The sequence below is a fragment of the Portunus trituberculatus genome, chromosome 37, assembly GCF_017591435.1.
Source record: "Portunus trituberculatus isolate SZX2019 chromosome 37, ASM1759143v1, whole genome shotgun sequence".
Classification (NCBI taxonomy): Eukaryota; Metazoa; Arthropoda; class Malacostraca; order Decapoda; family Portunidae; genus Portunus; species Portunus trituberculatus.
This window is the reverse complement of record NC_059291.1, coordinates 25668276-25682770: the sequence shown is the minus strand read 5'-3', so window position 1 is coordinate 25682770 and position 14495 is coordinate 25668276. Positions and strand designations below refer to the sequence as shown.

The following is a 14495-nucleotide window of genomic DNA, read 5'->3' as shown; positions in this document are numbered from 1 at the left end:
AGAAAAAGAGAGAGTGAGTGTGACATTTGCTAATATTTTAGACACAAGCGGGACGCATGTAGCTTATCTTCGAGAGGAAGAGGGGAGGAGGAAGGAGAGGAAACGAAGGGAGAGAGAGAGAGAGAGAGATTAGAAAATTTTTTGTTTTTGTATGTGTGTGTGTGTGTATTTACCTAGTTGTATTTACCTAGTTGTAGTTTTACAGGGCCTGGGCTTTATGCTCGTGTGGTCCCGTCTCCATATCTACACTTATCCAATTTTTCTTTAAAACTATGCACACTCTTTGCTGACACCACTTCCTCATTCAAACTGTTCCAAGTCTCAACACATCTTTGCGGGAAACTAAATTTTTTAACATCTCTCAGACATCATCCCTTCCTTAGTTTCTTACTATGCAATCTTGTGCTTCTAAAGTCATATTCTTCTCTCAGGATCAGTTTCTCATTATCCACTTCATCCATTCCATTAATCAATTTATAAACTTGTATCAGATCCCCTCTCTCTCTTCTCTGCTCCAAGGTTGGTAGATCTATTGCTTTTAGTCTCTCCTCATATGCCATCCCTTTAAATTCTGGAACCATTCTTGTAGCCATTTTTTGTAGTCTCTAATTTTCTTATGTGTTTCTTTTTATGGGGCATCCACACAACTCCTGCATATTCCAATCTAGGTCTTATTTTAGTACTTATCAATTTCTTCATCATTTCCTTGTCCATATAGTGAAATGCTACTCCAATATTCCTTAGCAAATTATCGTCTCTGAAAATTCTATCAATATGGCTTACCGTTGATTATTTTCTTCCATTGTCACTCCCAAGTCCTTTTCCTTTTTTACTTTTTCTAGTTCTACTCCATCTCCCATCTTATAGATTCCCACTGGTCGTCTTTCACTTTTTCCCATTCCCATGACATGGCTTTTGTCCACATTGAATTCCATCTCCCATTTTTTGCTCCATTTCCAGATCTTGTTTAAGTCTTCCTGTAGTATTTCACTATCCTCTTTTTGTTTAATGACTCAGCACAGTTTCGCATCGTCCGCAAACAGATTTATGTAGCTGTTCACTCCCTCTGGCATGTCATTTATATATACGAGAAAAAGTATTGGTGCCAATACTGACCCCTGTGGCACTCCGCTGTGTACTGTTCTCCACTTGGACTTCATATCTTTAACTATCGTCCTTATTTCTCTCCCGCTTAAATAATTCTTCATCCATCTCAATGTGCTTCCTTTTAAGCTACCCTTCTCCTCTAACTTCCATAGTAATCTTTCATGTGGCACTTTATCAAAAGCCTTTTTTAGATCTAAATAAATACAGTCAACCCATCCCTCTCTCTTGTACTTTATCAACTATTCTAGAGTTGAAACTCAATAAATTTGTCACACATGACCGACCTTTTCTAAAACCAAATTGTCTATTTGATAATATTTTGTTGTCTTCAAGAAACTCAATCCATTGCTTCTTTATTACTTTTTCACACATCTTGCATATTACACTAGTTAGTGATACCGGTCTGTAATTTAAAGGTTCTTCCTTCCTTCCGCTCTTATATATGGGAACCACCTCAGCTCTTTTCCACTCCACTGGCACTGTTCCATTTTCTATTGAGCATTTTATGATGTTGTATATTGGACTTGCTAGTTCTTCCCTACATTCTTTCAGTATTCTGCCTGAGACTTCATCCGGTCCCATTGCCTTTTCCTCATCCAATTCCGTCATCAACTTTTTTTATTTCAAGCTTGGTTACTTTAATCTCTTTCATATAGACAGTCTCTATTACCCTGTGGTCTTTCAAATTTGGATTCCTTAGTAAAGACCTCATGAAATTTACTATTTAACAGTTCTGCCATACTTTTTGGGTCTTCCACCATTCCGTTTTCTCCTTTTAACCTTTCTATTGTTTCATTTTGTCTTATTTTTCCATTTATGAATCTGTAGAACAATTTTGGTTGTTCCTTACATTTTTCGACAATGTCCTTTTCATAGTTCTTTTCTTCTTCCTTTCTCACCTTAGCATATTCATTTCTTGCTATTTTGAAGTTTTCCTTATTTTCTGGATTTCTGTTTCTTCTCCACCTTTTCCATGCTCCATCTCGTTTCTCCTTTGCCCTAGCACATCTTGCATTAAACCAATCTTTCTTTCCTTCTTCTTTAGGTCTATATTTCGGAACATATTCCTGACCCCAGTTTTGTATATTTCCAAAATAAGTTATATTTCTCTTGAACCGTTAATGAGTTTTCCATCTCCTCCCAGTTTACGTTTTTAAAATAGTTCTTGAGATTCTCAATATCAGCCTTTCTGTAATTTAATCGGTCTCCTTTGTATGATTCATCTCTATCTTCCTTTCCTTCTTCTATATCCATTTCTAATATTACATGGTCACTCTTTCCCAATGGGCACTTGTATTTTAAATCATCGTTAATTGGTATATTCCTTGTAAAAACTAGGTCTAATCTCGCCGGCTCATCGTTTTCTCTGAATCTCGGGTTTTCCTTTACTCTTTGGACCATCAAATTATCTATCATTAGGTTCAGGAATCTATCTCCCCAGGCATCTTCCCCCATACCACTTTCATAATTTTCCCAGTCTACCTCCTTACAGTTGAAATCTCCTACCAATATCACTTTTCTCCTTTCCTTAATGATTCTTGTGAGACTCCTTATTGTGTCATCTATCATGTCTCTATATTCTTGGTTAGTCCATGAGTTTGTTTTTGGTGGCACATATGTTCCAATGATTGTTAACTCCTTTTGTTAATATGCATCTTAACATACAGTATTTCTGATTTTCCTTCCCAAACTCCACTTGATTTACCACTATCTCCTTCCTTAACATCATCATGACTCCTCCTCCTCCTTTACCCACTCTGTCTCTCCTCCATATATTATACCTTTTATCTATGTCTATTTTTATTGCCTCATTTAACTTTGTTTCCACCAGGCATACAATATCTGGTTCTTCTTTCTTTATGTAATCTCTTAATTCTAATTTACTAGATAAAATCCCATCTATGTTTGTATACATCATTTTTAATCTCTTGTTCTTATCATTTTAGTTAAACTTGCTCCATTCTTTCTCTTCTTTCTCTTTTATATACCATTTCCTTATCCTGTCTCCTATAATTCTCCAAAAATGCCTTCTTCTCCTCCTCTGACCTTTCATTATTTTTTCTCTTGCTTCTGCCACCAGTTCATTGTGTCTCTTCCTTTCCTCCTCGTTTCTATTTTTCTTTATATATATATCTTTGCAACCTTCTGTTTCTCTGAGTTTCATTTTTCTATATAGTACTTCTTCTGCTGCTGCTTGTGATTTTAGTAATATCTTAATTGGTCTCACTGTTCCTTCTTGATATGGTCCCATTCTATGGATTTCTTCTACTTCCTCTTCTAAGTTCTGTCTATCCTCGTCATTCAGATGTTTTAGTAGGTCTTTTACTGATTTCATTTCGTCTTTTTCCCTTCTTGGTCTATATTTAACATTTTTTTCTTTCAGTCCAAAAATAATTACACTTCTTTTTTTCCGCAATTTCTCTTACTAAATTTTCTTTTTTCTTGAGGACTCCTATCATTTTGCTTGTCATATTTTCATCTCTTTCTTTTAACTGTTCTTGAAATACTTCCTGAAATGATTCCTTGTCTTATCTTGGATTCTCCATGCTTGTACTTCTTTTTTAATCACGTCTTGTACTCTTTCTTCTTCTTTGTTAACTAGATCTTTTAGATTTTCTTTTTCTTTCTCGGCTTTACCGAGTCCTTCTTCCATCAATTTCTTATAGTTCGCTATTTGCACTTTTAATTCTTCATTTTCGGTTCTTAGCCTAGTTTCGTTTTCTTCCACTCTTTTTATCCTTTCTTTCAATTTCTGGAGCTCTTTATCCTGTTCTTCATTCTCTTTCATTCCCATACTCTCCTTTATCAATTTATCTAATTTACGTTCGATAGTCAAGACTCTATCAAATAGTGAAGTTTGCGCCGTATCAAAGCCTTCAAATTCTTCTCCTCCCTCACCAACATTGTCATCATCAGCTTTCATTCTTTCCCTTGTCACATACCTGCATTTAGATGGAATATCTTTCTCACTCATTATTATTTAACACTGTATTCATGAAAAAAAATGAGTCCACACTTATCGCCCAGGCCACTGTAAACCCAAACAAAGGTAGTGAAGATCAGCTGATTCTCGGGAGCGACGGTATTGCGTCCTTCTTCTACCGCGTCTCGTGTGTGTGTGTGTGTGTGTGTGTGTGTGTGTGTGTGTGTGTGTGTGTGTGTTTTCACGAATGTTGCAAGGCGGACGATGTAACTTATCTTCGAGAGGGAGAGGGGAGGGAGGGAAGGAGATGGGGAGGAGGGAGGGAGATTGGGAGAGAGAGAGAGAGAGAGAGAGAGAGAGAGAGAGAGAGAGAGAGAGAGATGGGAACAGTCTATGCCATTGGGTAATTTTAGACATAAGGCGGATGCATGTAGCTTATCTTTAGTGATTGGTGGAGACAAGGATGGTGGGAGGAGCACTAGGATTTCAAGGACAGCATACGGCGTGTGTAGTTGGTATCCAACACACTATACGGGACAACTGAACTGAAGAAAGCTCAGAAAAGAAATATGACGTCTACGTAGGCGTCACTGTATTTGCTACTGGGGCTTCATGACGCCCACATAGGCGTCACCGTATTGAAGGGGTTAAAGCTATAGGACGGTAGTTTGAGGGGTTAGAACGGTCACCCTTTTTAGGAACAGGCTGAATGTAGGCGAACTTCCAGCAGGAAGGAAAGATAGAAGTCGATAGACAAAGTTGGAAGAGTTTGGCCAGGCAAGGTGCAAGCACAGAAGCACAGTTTTTGAGAACAATAGGAGGGACCCCATCAGGTCCATAAGCCTTCCGAGGGTTTAGGCCAGCAAGGGCATGGAAAACATCATTATGAAGAATTTTGATTGTAGACATGAAATAGTCAGAGAGAGGAGGAGAGGGAGGGACAAGCCCAGAATCGTCCAAGGTGGAGTTGTGAGCAAAGGTTTGAGAAAATAGTTCAGCTTTAGAGACAGAAGAGATGGTAATGGTGCCATCAGGATGAAATAAAGGAGGGAAAGATGAAGAAGTGAAGTTATTTGAGATGTTTTTGGCTAGATGCCAGAAGTCACGAGGAGAGTTTGAGTTTGAAAGATTTTGACATTTCCTATTTATGAAAGAGTGTTTGGCAAGTTGAAGAACAGACTTGGCATGATTGCGGGCAGAGATATAAAGTGCATGAGATTCAGGAGATGGAAGGCTCAAGTACCTTTCGTGGGCAACCTCTCTATCATATATAGCACGAGAACAGGCTGTGTTAAACCAAGGTTTAGAAGGTTTAGGTTGAGAAAAAGAATGAGGAATGTACTCCTCCATGTCAGACACTATCACCTCTGTTATGTGTTCAGCACACAGAGATGGGTCTCTGATGCAGAAACAGTAATCATTCCAGGGAAAATCAGCATAATACCTCCTCATGTCCCCCCAACTGGCAGAGGCAAAACACCAGAGGCACCTTCGCTTTGGGGGATCCTGCAGAGGGATTGGAAAAATAGGACAAGATACAGAAATGAGATTGTGATCGGAGGAGCCCAACGGAGATGAAAGGGTGACAGCATAAGCAAAAGGGTTAGAGGTGAGGAAGAGATCAAGAATGTTGGGCATGTCTCCAAGACGGTCAGGAATACGAGTAGGGTGTTGCACCAGTTGCTCTAGGTCATGGAGGATAGCAAAGTTGAAGGCTAGTTCACCAGGGTGGTCAGTGAAGGGAGAGGAAAGCCAAAGCTGGTGGTGAACATTGAAATCTCCAAGAATGTAAATCTCAGCGAAAGGGTAGAGGGACAGAATGTGCTCCACTTTAGAAGTTAAGTTGTCGAAGAAATTACTATAGTCAGAAGAGTTAGGGGAGAGATAAACAGCACAGATGAATTTAGTTTGAGAGTGACTGTTAAGTTGTAGCCAGATGGTGGAAAATTCGGAAGACTCAAGAGCGTGGGCACGAGAGCAAGTTAAGTCGTTGCGTACATAGACACAACATCCAGCTTTGGAATGAAAATGAGAATAGAGAAAGGAGGAGGGAACAGAGAAGGGGCTAGCTACTGTCAGTTGCCTCAGACAGCTGTGTTTCGGTGAGGAAAAGAAGATGAGGTTTAGTAGAGGAGAGGTGGTGTTCCACAGATTGAAAATTAGATTGTTGCAGAAGTTAATGTAGAAGAAGTTGAGGGAGGTGTCAAGGCATTTGTGGTCTTCAACAGGAGAGGTGTCCGACCTGGGGACATTTTTGGTCCCCTTCCCAGAGGGGACTCCGAGACGTTGTTTATTTCGGGTCCCATTTTTCTTTTAAATTTGATTTGGAGTGAAGGGTGTATGTGTGGTAAGTGCATGTAGTTTTGTGTGAAGAAGGAGAGCTGTCTTTAGAGGGTAGGCTGTGACTACCCCCTTGAGTTGTGAGACACAAAGGGAAACATTCAACGAGATCACAACTAGCTTTAATGGAAGATTCACAGCACCTCCTGAACTAGTGCTATTAGATCTCACTGGGAGTAAGTTATTGTTTCGGTAGGTGTCTACTACCTCCTCCTACCGAGGAGGTAGTAGCTCTAGCTAGTTTTATCTCTGCCTACCTTTTACTTTTTTTTATAACCTTACTCAAACCATCCCTGACCTGTCTGTACCTAATCAAATCTATATCTTCCCCACTTTTCTGCAACTCTCTATATGCCCTCTTCTTCTTTCTGATCTGTCTACCTATCTCGTGAGTCCACCATAATGGCTTCCTGTTTCTCTGCCTTATATCTTTGTAAGGGATACACTGCATCACTATAGCCTTTACTACAACCTTAAAAATATCCCACATCTCCTGTGCAGTCTTATTTCCAAAACTAACTTCCCAGTTTACCTCTCCTAATAACTGATGTAACCTACCATAATTGCCTTTCTGATAGTTTGGGACTCTTGTCTTATTCACTATATTATCCCTACTGGAATTAATGGTAAATCTAATTATATGATGGTCACTGTTTGCTAAAGTCTCTCCTATCTCAACTTCCTTTAAACAATGCTCAATATTTGTTAGTACTATGTCTAAAACCTTCCTCCCCCTAGTAGGTTTATCTACCATCTGCACTAAATAGTTATCCTGAAAACTTTCCATAAACTTATTTTCACTAGCATCTCCTACCATCCTCTCCCAGTTTACTGACTTAAGATTAAAATCCCCTAAGATAATTGTCTGACTAGTACACCCCCTATTTATCTCATCTACCATAAGGTTGTCTACATCTGCTGACTGGTTAGGTGGTCTATAAAAAGCTCCTACTCTGATAACCTTACTTTTGTTTACTCTAACATCCAGCCATAAGGACTCTACTCTGTTATCTACCTTAATACCATTAACCTGACTGGAAATGAAGGATTTTTTTTACATAAATAACTACTCCTCCACCTATCCTACCAATTCTCTGGTGTAAATACATAATGTATCCATCTACTTCATATTCTTTCCTATTTTCCCTAAACTTTTCCTCATTTACCCATGCCTCCTGGCATTTACATAAAAACATTTAAGTCCTGCTACCTTCCTAGATGCTGTCTCCTTATTTGGAATCCTAATCTTATTCTCTCCTATTTACACCTGGAAACCTTTCCTAATCTTTTCACTATCTCTGTTTATCCTATCTAATTTATGTCTAACATCTTTCTTCTGGAATGTATTTGCTACCTCACCCCCTACACTCCATCCCAACTCCCCCTCCAGACATCCACTCAGCACATCCACACCCTTCCTACTCAGATGCACACCATCCCTAGCATACAAATCCCTTCGCCCATAGAACCTATCCCATACATCCACAAAGCTGACACCCACATCCTTACACATCCCTTTTACCCGATCATTCACACCAATGGCCCTAGACAACCATTCCCTGCTAACATACACACGAGGCAAGATTCCTGACACTACACACCTCCTACCACTCTCCCTTATCTTGCCTAACATTTCTCAAAATCTTGCCACTAACTCCTCCGACCCACCTGCTCTGACATTGTTCCCACCTACATGCAAAACTACTACACCCTCCCTCTCCATCCCCCCAACTCTCTTCTGCACCTCCTCACTCACTGCCTTCACACCTGCACCAGGCATACACACGTTCGTCCTCCTATCCCTGTCTTTCCCACAGAAAGTGCTATCTAAGTACCTAACCTGAGAGTCACCCACCACACACACCTGAGGTGTGCTAGGCACAACCCTCCTGCTCCTCTTCTCTACCCCCTTTTCTCTCCTTTCACTCACCACAACCACCTCATTCACTCCACTCTCACTCTCCCCCTCCCCCTCCAACAAACCGAACCTATTTTCACACTCAACAGGTTTAGTCCTATCCTCCCTAACTGCCTCCGCTTTCCTTCTCCTCACAACCTGCCATCTCTGCCCATCCTGACTACTATCTTTCCCAGTCTGGCTCGCCTGCTCCCTCTTCCCCACTCTGCTCTTCCCGACAGAGGGCCAAGCCACCCTGTCGCCCTCAGAAGGTCCAACCTTCGGCCTAACACTGATCTCCTGCCTAAGTTTTTTCCACTGCCTCCCCAAGCCTCTTAACCTTTTTTTTTACTTTTTAGACAAAAGAATAGTAAGCATTGCAATAAGACCATTCCGGCTCACTAATTCTCTGCCACACTTCACTAACATACAACTCCTTCAACTCAAAGATGAGAACTTCGTTTGCACTCTTCCCCTCACTTAGCTTTCTCATTTCCTCTCGCAATTCTCGGTGCTCAAGAGAAAGAACTAAATTCTCACTCTTGAGCCTACACACCATACACTCAGAAAAGTCAACGACCTTCCTGTCATGCCCACACATCTCACACACAACAAACTCGCCCAGTCCCATCTCAACACTCTCTTTCACGCACTCAATCACACTCAGATATATTGGAAGATTAGTGGATAAATTGGAAGTTAGAAAAGCAATGGGGCCAGATGGTGTACCAGGCTGGGTGTTAAAAGAAAGAAAAGAGCAATTCAGTTTGGGAAATAATTACAAGTTCAATAAATGAAGGGAAAATTCCACTAGAGTGGAAGAGAGCCAACATAATACCGATATTCAAAGAAAGAAAGGCAACTGAACTATTAAACTACAGACCGGTATCACTTAGAAGTGATATGTGAAATAATTATCAAAGAAAAATGGGTTAAATATCTAGAAGAGAAGCAAGTCATATCAGAGAATTTGGGTTCAGGACAGGGCAGACATGTGCATCAAACATATTAAGCTTTTACTCGAGAGACATTGCAGGACTGGAAAACAGTGATGGATGGGTAGACACAGTATACCTGGACATTAAAAATGAGGAAAAAGATTTGGGAGTGATTATACAGGAAAATCTGAACCCTGAAAAACATATAAGCAAGATATTTGGCATGTCATAGAAAATGTTGACTAATATAAGAGTGGCATTTCAATACATGGAAAAAGATATGATGAAAAATTTATCACGAGCATGAAACATCAAAAGCTGGAATATGCAGCTGTGGTGTGGTCTCTGAACTCTGAAAGATATAAGAAGATTGGAACGGATACTGAATATTGCTACAAAGATGGTGTCGGAACTAAAGGACATAACATATGAAGAGCATGGCTAAAGGAAATAGGACTACCAACCTTACAAGATAGAAGAGAATGAGGAGACCCAATATCAATGTACAAGATAGTCAATGGCATTGAAAGATAGACAAGGAAGACCTAGTGCTGTTGACAGAAGATGGAAGGACAAGAGGTCATGTAAAGAATATCAGGATGTTTCGGCAGTACATATACTAAAATTGAAACGATACAGAGAAGATTAGCATGGCCCCTGCCACAGTTATCTGTGCCCCTGCATATGAAGAATATTGGAAAATACAGTTATCCACACAGAGCAGTGGAGAAGTGGAATGCATTGAATGATGAAGTTGTTACAGCACATAATGTTCATAACTTTAAGGAAAAATTGGATAAATGAGACATGGAGACAGGACACTATGAGCTCCACTCAAACCCTGTACAATACAACGAGGTAAAAAAAAAAAAAAAAAAAAAAAAATATATATATATATATATATATATATATATATATATATATATATATATATATATATATATATATATATATATATATATATATATATATATATATATATATATATATATATATATATATATATATATATATATATATATATATACCTATCTATCTATCTATCTATATATATATATATATATATATATATATATATATATATATATATATATATATATATATATATATATATATATATATATATATATGAAAGAAGATCAGGATGAGGCAGTGTGTGAAAGATACTGTAAAATGCAGTTTTGGACACAGAATGGTGGAGGAGTGGAATCCATTGAATGATGAAGTCGTTTCAGCACATAAAATGCATAACTTTAAGGAAAAATTTGATAAATGGAGACATGGAAACAGGACACCATGAGCCCTGCTCGAACCCTATATATATATATATATATATATATATATATATATATATATATATATATATATATATATATATATATATATATATATATATGTATATATATGTATATGAAAAATTTGAAGACTTTATGATAAAATATATAAGGTTTGAAAATCTATTAATTAATGTTTACATATCTTATGTTATCGTCAATACTCACTAAAAATTGAGATAAGCTATCACCCAGAACATGGTGATTGTGATAAGGTTGTGAGTTGTGGGAGAAAGCCAGTATTGCATGTGTGGATAGTGTTGTTTAACAGAGATGGGTGATGGTAATGTTTGAGTGAAAACCCTAGGATAACATGTTTCTATGCTTTTATGTATTTGTGCCCAGTGAAGTAACCATGAACTGACTTGACTGAAGAGTGTGTGTGTGTGTGTGTGTGTGTGTGTGTGTGTGTGTGTGTGTGTTGTGTATGTGTTATCTACATAAAGCTAGTAGTGAAAGATAGTGCAAACAAGTGAAGAGAAAGAGAAAGATGTTAGTCTCGTGTTAATTATACATTCCAGGAAACAAGGAGAAAAATGCCAGCAAAGTTCTCTCCTCTCACAGGAAAAAAGACCAAGACTCCTGCTGGCCAATCTCAGCCCAGCTCTGCCATGGACAAGCTTCGCAAGGCTCTCAGCGGCCGGGAGACCTCTGATGACCAGGATGAGGAGCGAGGGAACATCATCACTCAGGTATAGTTTGTCTGGACGTTACTTTTTTTTTTTTTTTTTTTTTTTGTGTGTGTGTGTGTGTGTGTGTGTGTGTGTGTGTGTGTGTGTGTGTGTGTGTGTGTGTGTGTTATTGTGGCCTGCAGACAAATGCGTGTGGGGTGTAGTAGTGAAGTGTATGTTATGGAATGGTTATGGTGTTGGTGTTTTTTATTGTTCAGTGTGGTGTGATGATATTTGTTTGTAGTGATTGATTTTGCATAACTAACTTATATTTGTCTTGGTTTTTTGCTTTATGTTATTTTACACTTTTACATAAAGTGTTGTTTGAGGCTTTTGATGTTCTCTGTAGATTTTGCTTTGTAGTAAAATGAAGTAAGACTTGAAGAGTGCATGTAATGGATTTCCTACTAATGAGGTACACATACATACTATAGATGTTTTTGCAGTACAGATATGCACATTTCTGTACATCATGAGAAAGCTGACATATTCACATAATGAAAAAGAAATTAAATAAATGTTATTTTTAACTATATTACTGAACTACCTTCACAGTCTATGCAGTGACACTGGACAGAAATTAATCCCTTGCTGGGTCATTAGTACTGTATGTCAATCTTAACAGTGTTAGAAGATTGTTGCCATCTTCCACAGATTATATGACAACCAAATCAATATCAGAGGAAATTAATTTTGAGATGCAACAAAAATTTATTAGAATTATTTGAAGGATTATGTTCTGTCTTGAGGAAGTATGAAAGTATGGAGAAATGTGAAAAAAAGTATCACAAGGATTGAGAAATTTATAGTGAAAAAAAGATCAGTTTTGTTTTCTTTCCTATTTCTTATTCCTTATTGATTAGATTTGAGAAGTAACTTATCTGTTTAATGTAATGAATATTTAGGAGACAGCAGTATGCTGTGTCATTAACACTGTCAATGCTTAATATATTTGTAACCAAAATCTTTATCCCTCTCTTATACTGTAGCTTCCTATTTCATTTTATTGCTTTGATATTGTATGCATGATGATCTGGGATTGAAAAAATTGAATAAATGTCTCAGCTTCTACAGAAGTATGTAGTCTATAATAATAATTCAGAATCCAAAAAGATAGGTAAGTACATATATGAAAAAATTCACTCCTGACTCATCAAAATATTTCTTGTTCCTGTTAGTGACAAGTATTACATATATACAGTATTACATATATACAGTATATATATATATATATATATATATATATATATATATATATATATATATATATATATATATATATATATATATATATATATATATATATATATATATATATATATATATATATATATATATATATATATATATATATATATATATATATATATATATATATATATATATATATATATATATATATATATATATATATATATATATATATATATATATATATATATATATATATATATATATATATATATATATATATATATATATATATATATATATATATATATATATATATATATATATATATATATATATATATATATATATATATATATATATATATATATATATATATATATATATATATATATATATATATATATATATACACACAGTAATACCTCGAGATACAATCGCCCCAACATACAATTTTTTGACATACGACAAAAAATTTCATATAATTTACGCCTTGAAATACGGCTATATTTTTAAGATACCAATAGCCATCAGTAGGTGGCACAGCGATCGCTCGGTGTTCACAAAACTCCACCGCAGCTTCAATTCCTCCCCTTGCTGTTGCAAATGATGGCCTGAGGGGGAGGGGATCATCATTGTCATCTCCCTCAGAAGCCATTTCTTCCAGGTCTCAACAATTTCATGTTCAGTCAGGACTTGCATGTCTGGGCCACCTTCATTACAGTCAAGCCAGTCTTGGACATCATCTAGTATAGCTTGTTCCCCTGTCTCAAGCAGCCAACGGTAGAAGTCATCTGCCTCGAAGTCCTCAAAGTCCACCACAGGATCATTTTCGTGCAGTAACCTTTTCCAGCCACTGGTTTAAGTAGAGAATAGCATCGCCATTACTCGATCTATTGGCGGGTGAGAGCGGAGTGGACCGGCAGCGTGGGTATGAGGGAGCGGGAGGGCATGGGAGTAAGTGCTGCCGCCTAGCGGGATCGAGGGATCACGTGCGGCAGGTTTGAATATGCTTGGGGACAGCTCCGGATAGTGACGATCCGGATACGCGGGTGATTTCTGTATATATACAAGCAACCTCCGCTCAACGAACGGGTTACATTTCTAAAAAATTGTTCGTTGCATGAATTTTCATTAAGCGAACCAATTATAACAAGTTTGACCCCTGACTTGAACTTCCATTGAAAGAAAACAAAGCGAGAGTGCATCATGTTACAATAAAAGGTTTAATGAAAGTAAAAATTATGAAGTTAAACATTTAAACAGTTTAATTTCAGATTAAGTCGTTATAATGTACACTAATGTATGTATGTAAGTAACTTTATAATGTTGATGATCTTGAATTTATGGGAGAGTGGAGCGGGAAAGATGCTAGCCAGCAACCCTTGGAGTGTAAACAAAGGGCGCATCATTGTACTGCATACAAAATTTATGTACCACATTTCCACAAGGCTTTCCATTTTATCCATTGCAGAGTCATGAGTTTGGGTGATTCTTTTAGCTTGCAAGGAAGATATGATCTCACCAGCCTTCTTAATAGAATCTGCTGACTTGAAAATAGTAGAGACAGTAGATGGAGTCAGGCCATGGTGGCGAGCAATGATATTAGTTTTCTTGTTTCTCTCATGTCTGTGAATAAAATCCAGCTTCACTTTGAGAGTAAGAGACTTCCTGGTCTTCTTAGCAACACTAGGCGACATTACAGGACCGATTGCAGGGCGTTTTGGTGGCATGTTGAGCGAGGGAAGACGAGCTGCTGCTGGACACTGTTATTGTTTTGAACTAAGAGCAAGGAAGGGTAGTGGAGTGAGTGGTGTGCGTTTTGTCCACGAGAGGCATTGGCACCAGTTACTCTAGCTCATGGAGGATAGCAAAGTTGAAGGCTAGTTCACCAAGATGGTCAGTGAAGGGAAAAGAAAGCCAAAGCTGGTGGTGAACATGGAAATCTCCAAGGATGAAGATCACTGTGAAAGGATAGAGGGATAGAATGTACTTCACTTTGGAATTTACTATAGCTGGAGGAGTTAGGGGAGAGATAGACAGCACAGATAAATTTAGTTAGAGAGTGACTATTGAGTCAAAGCCAGATGGTAT

General features: G+C 37.7%; 1 protein-coding gene and 1 pseudogene across 7 annotated transcripts in view; both read left to right on the top strand.

Moving 5' to 3' along the window:
* LOC123514029 (vesicle transport protein SFT2A-like) overlaps positions 1-14495 on the top strand; it is a 53521-nt gene that overhangs the window by 18628 nt on the left and 20398 nt on the right. For 3 of the 7 annotated variants that reach the window (XM_045271604.1, XM_045271605.1, XM_045271606.1), the window contains exon 2: positions 11104-11231. In XM_045271604.1, coding sequence (XP_045127539.1) covers positions 11151-11231 — 81 coding nt within the window. In that variant the 5' untranslated portion in view covers positions 11104-11150. Of the gene's footprint in view, positions 1-10766; positions 10823-11060; positions 11232-14495 lie in introns of those variants that run through there. The other 4 variants (XM_045271603.1, XM_045271601.1, XM_045271602.1 and 1 more) reach the window with 2 other exon arrangements.
* On the top strand, positions 9803-9866 carry LOC123514427 (annotated as a pseudogene).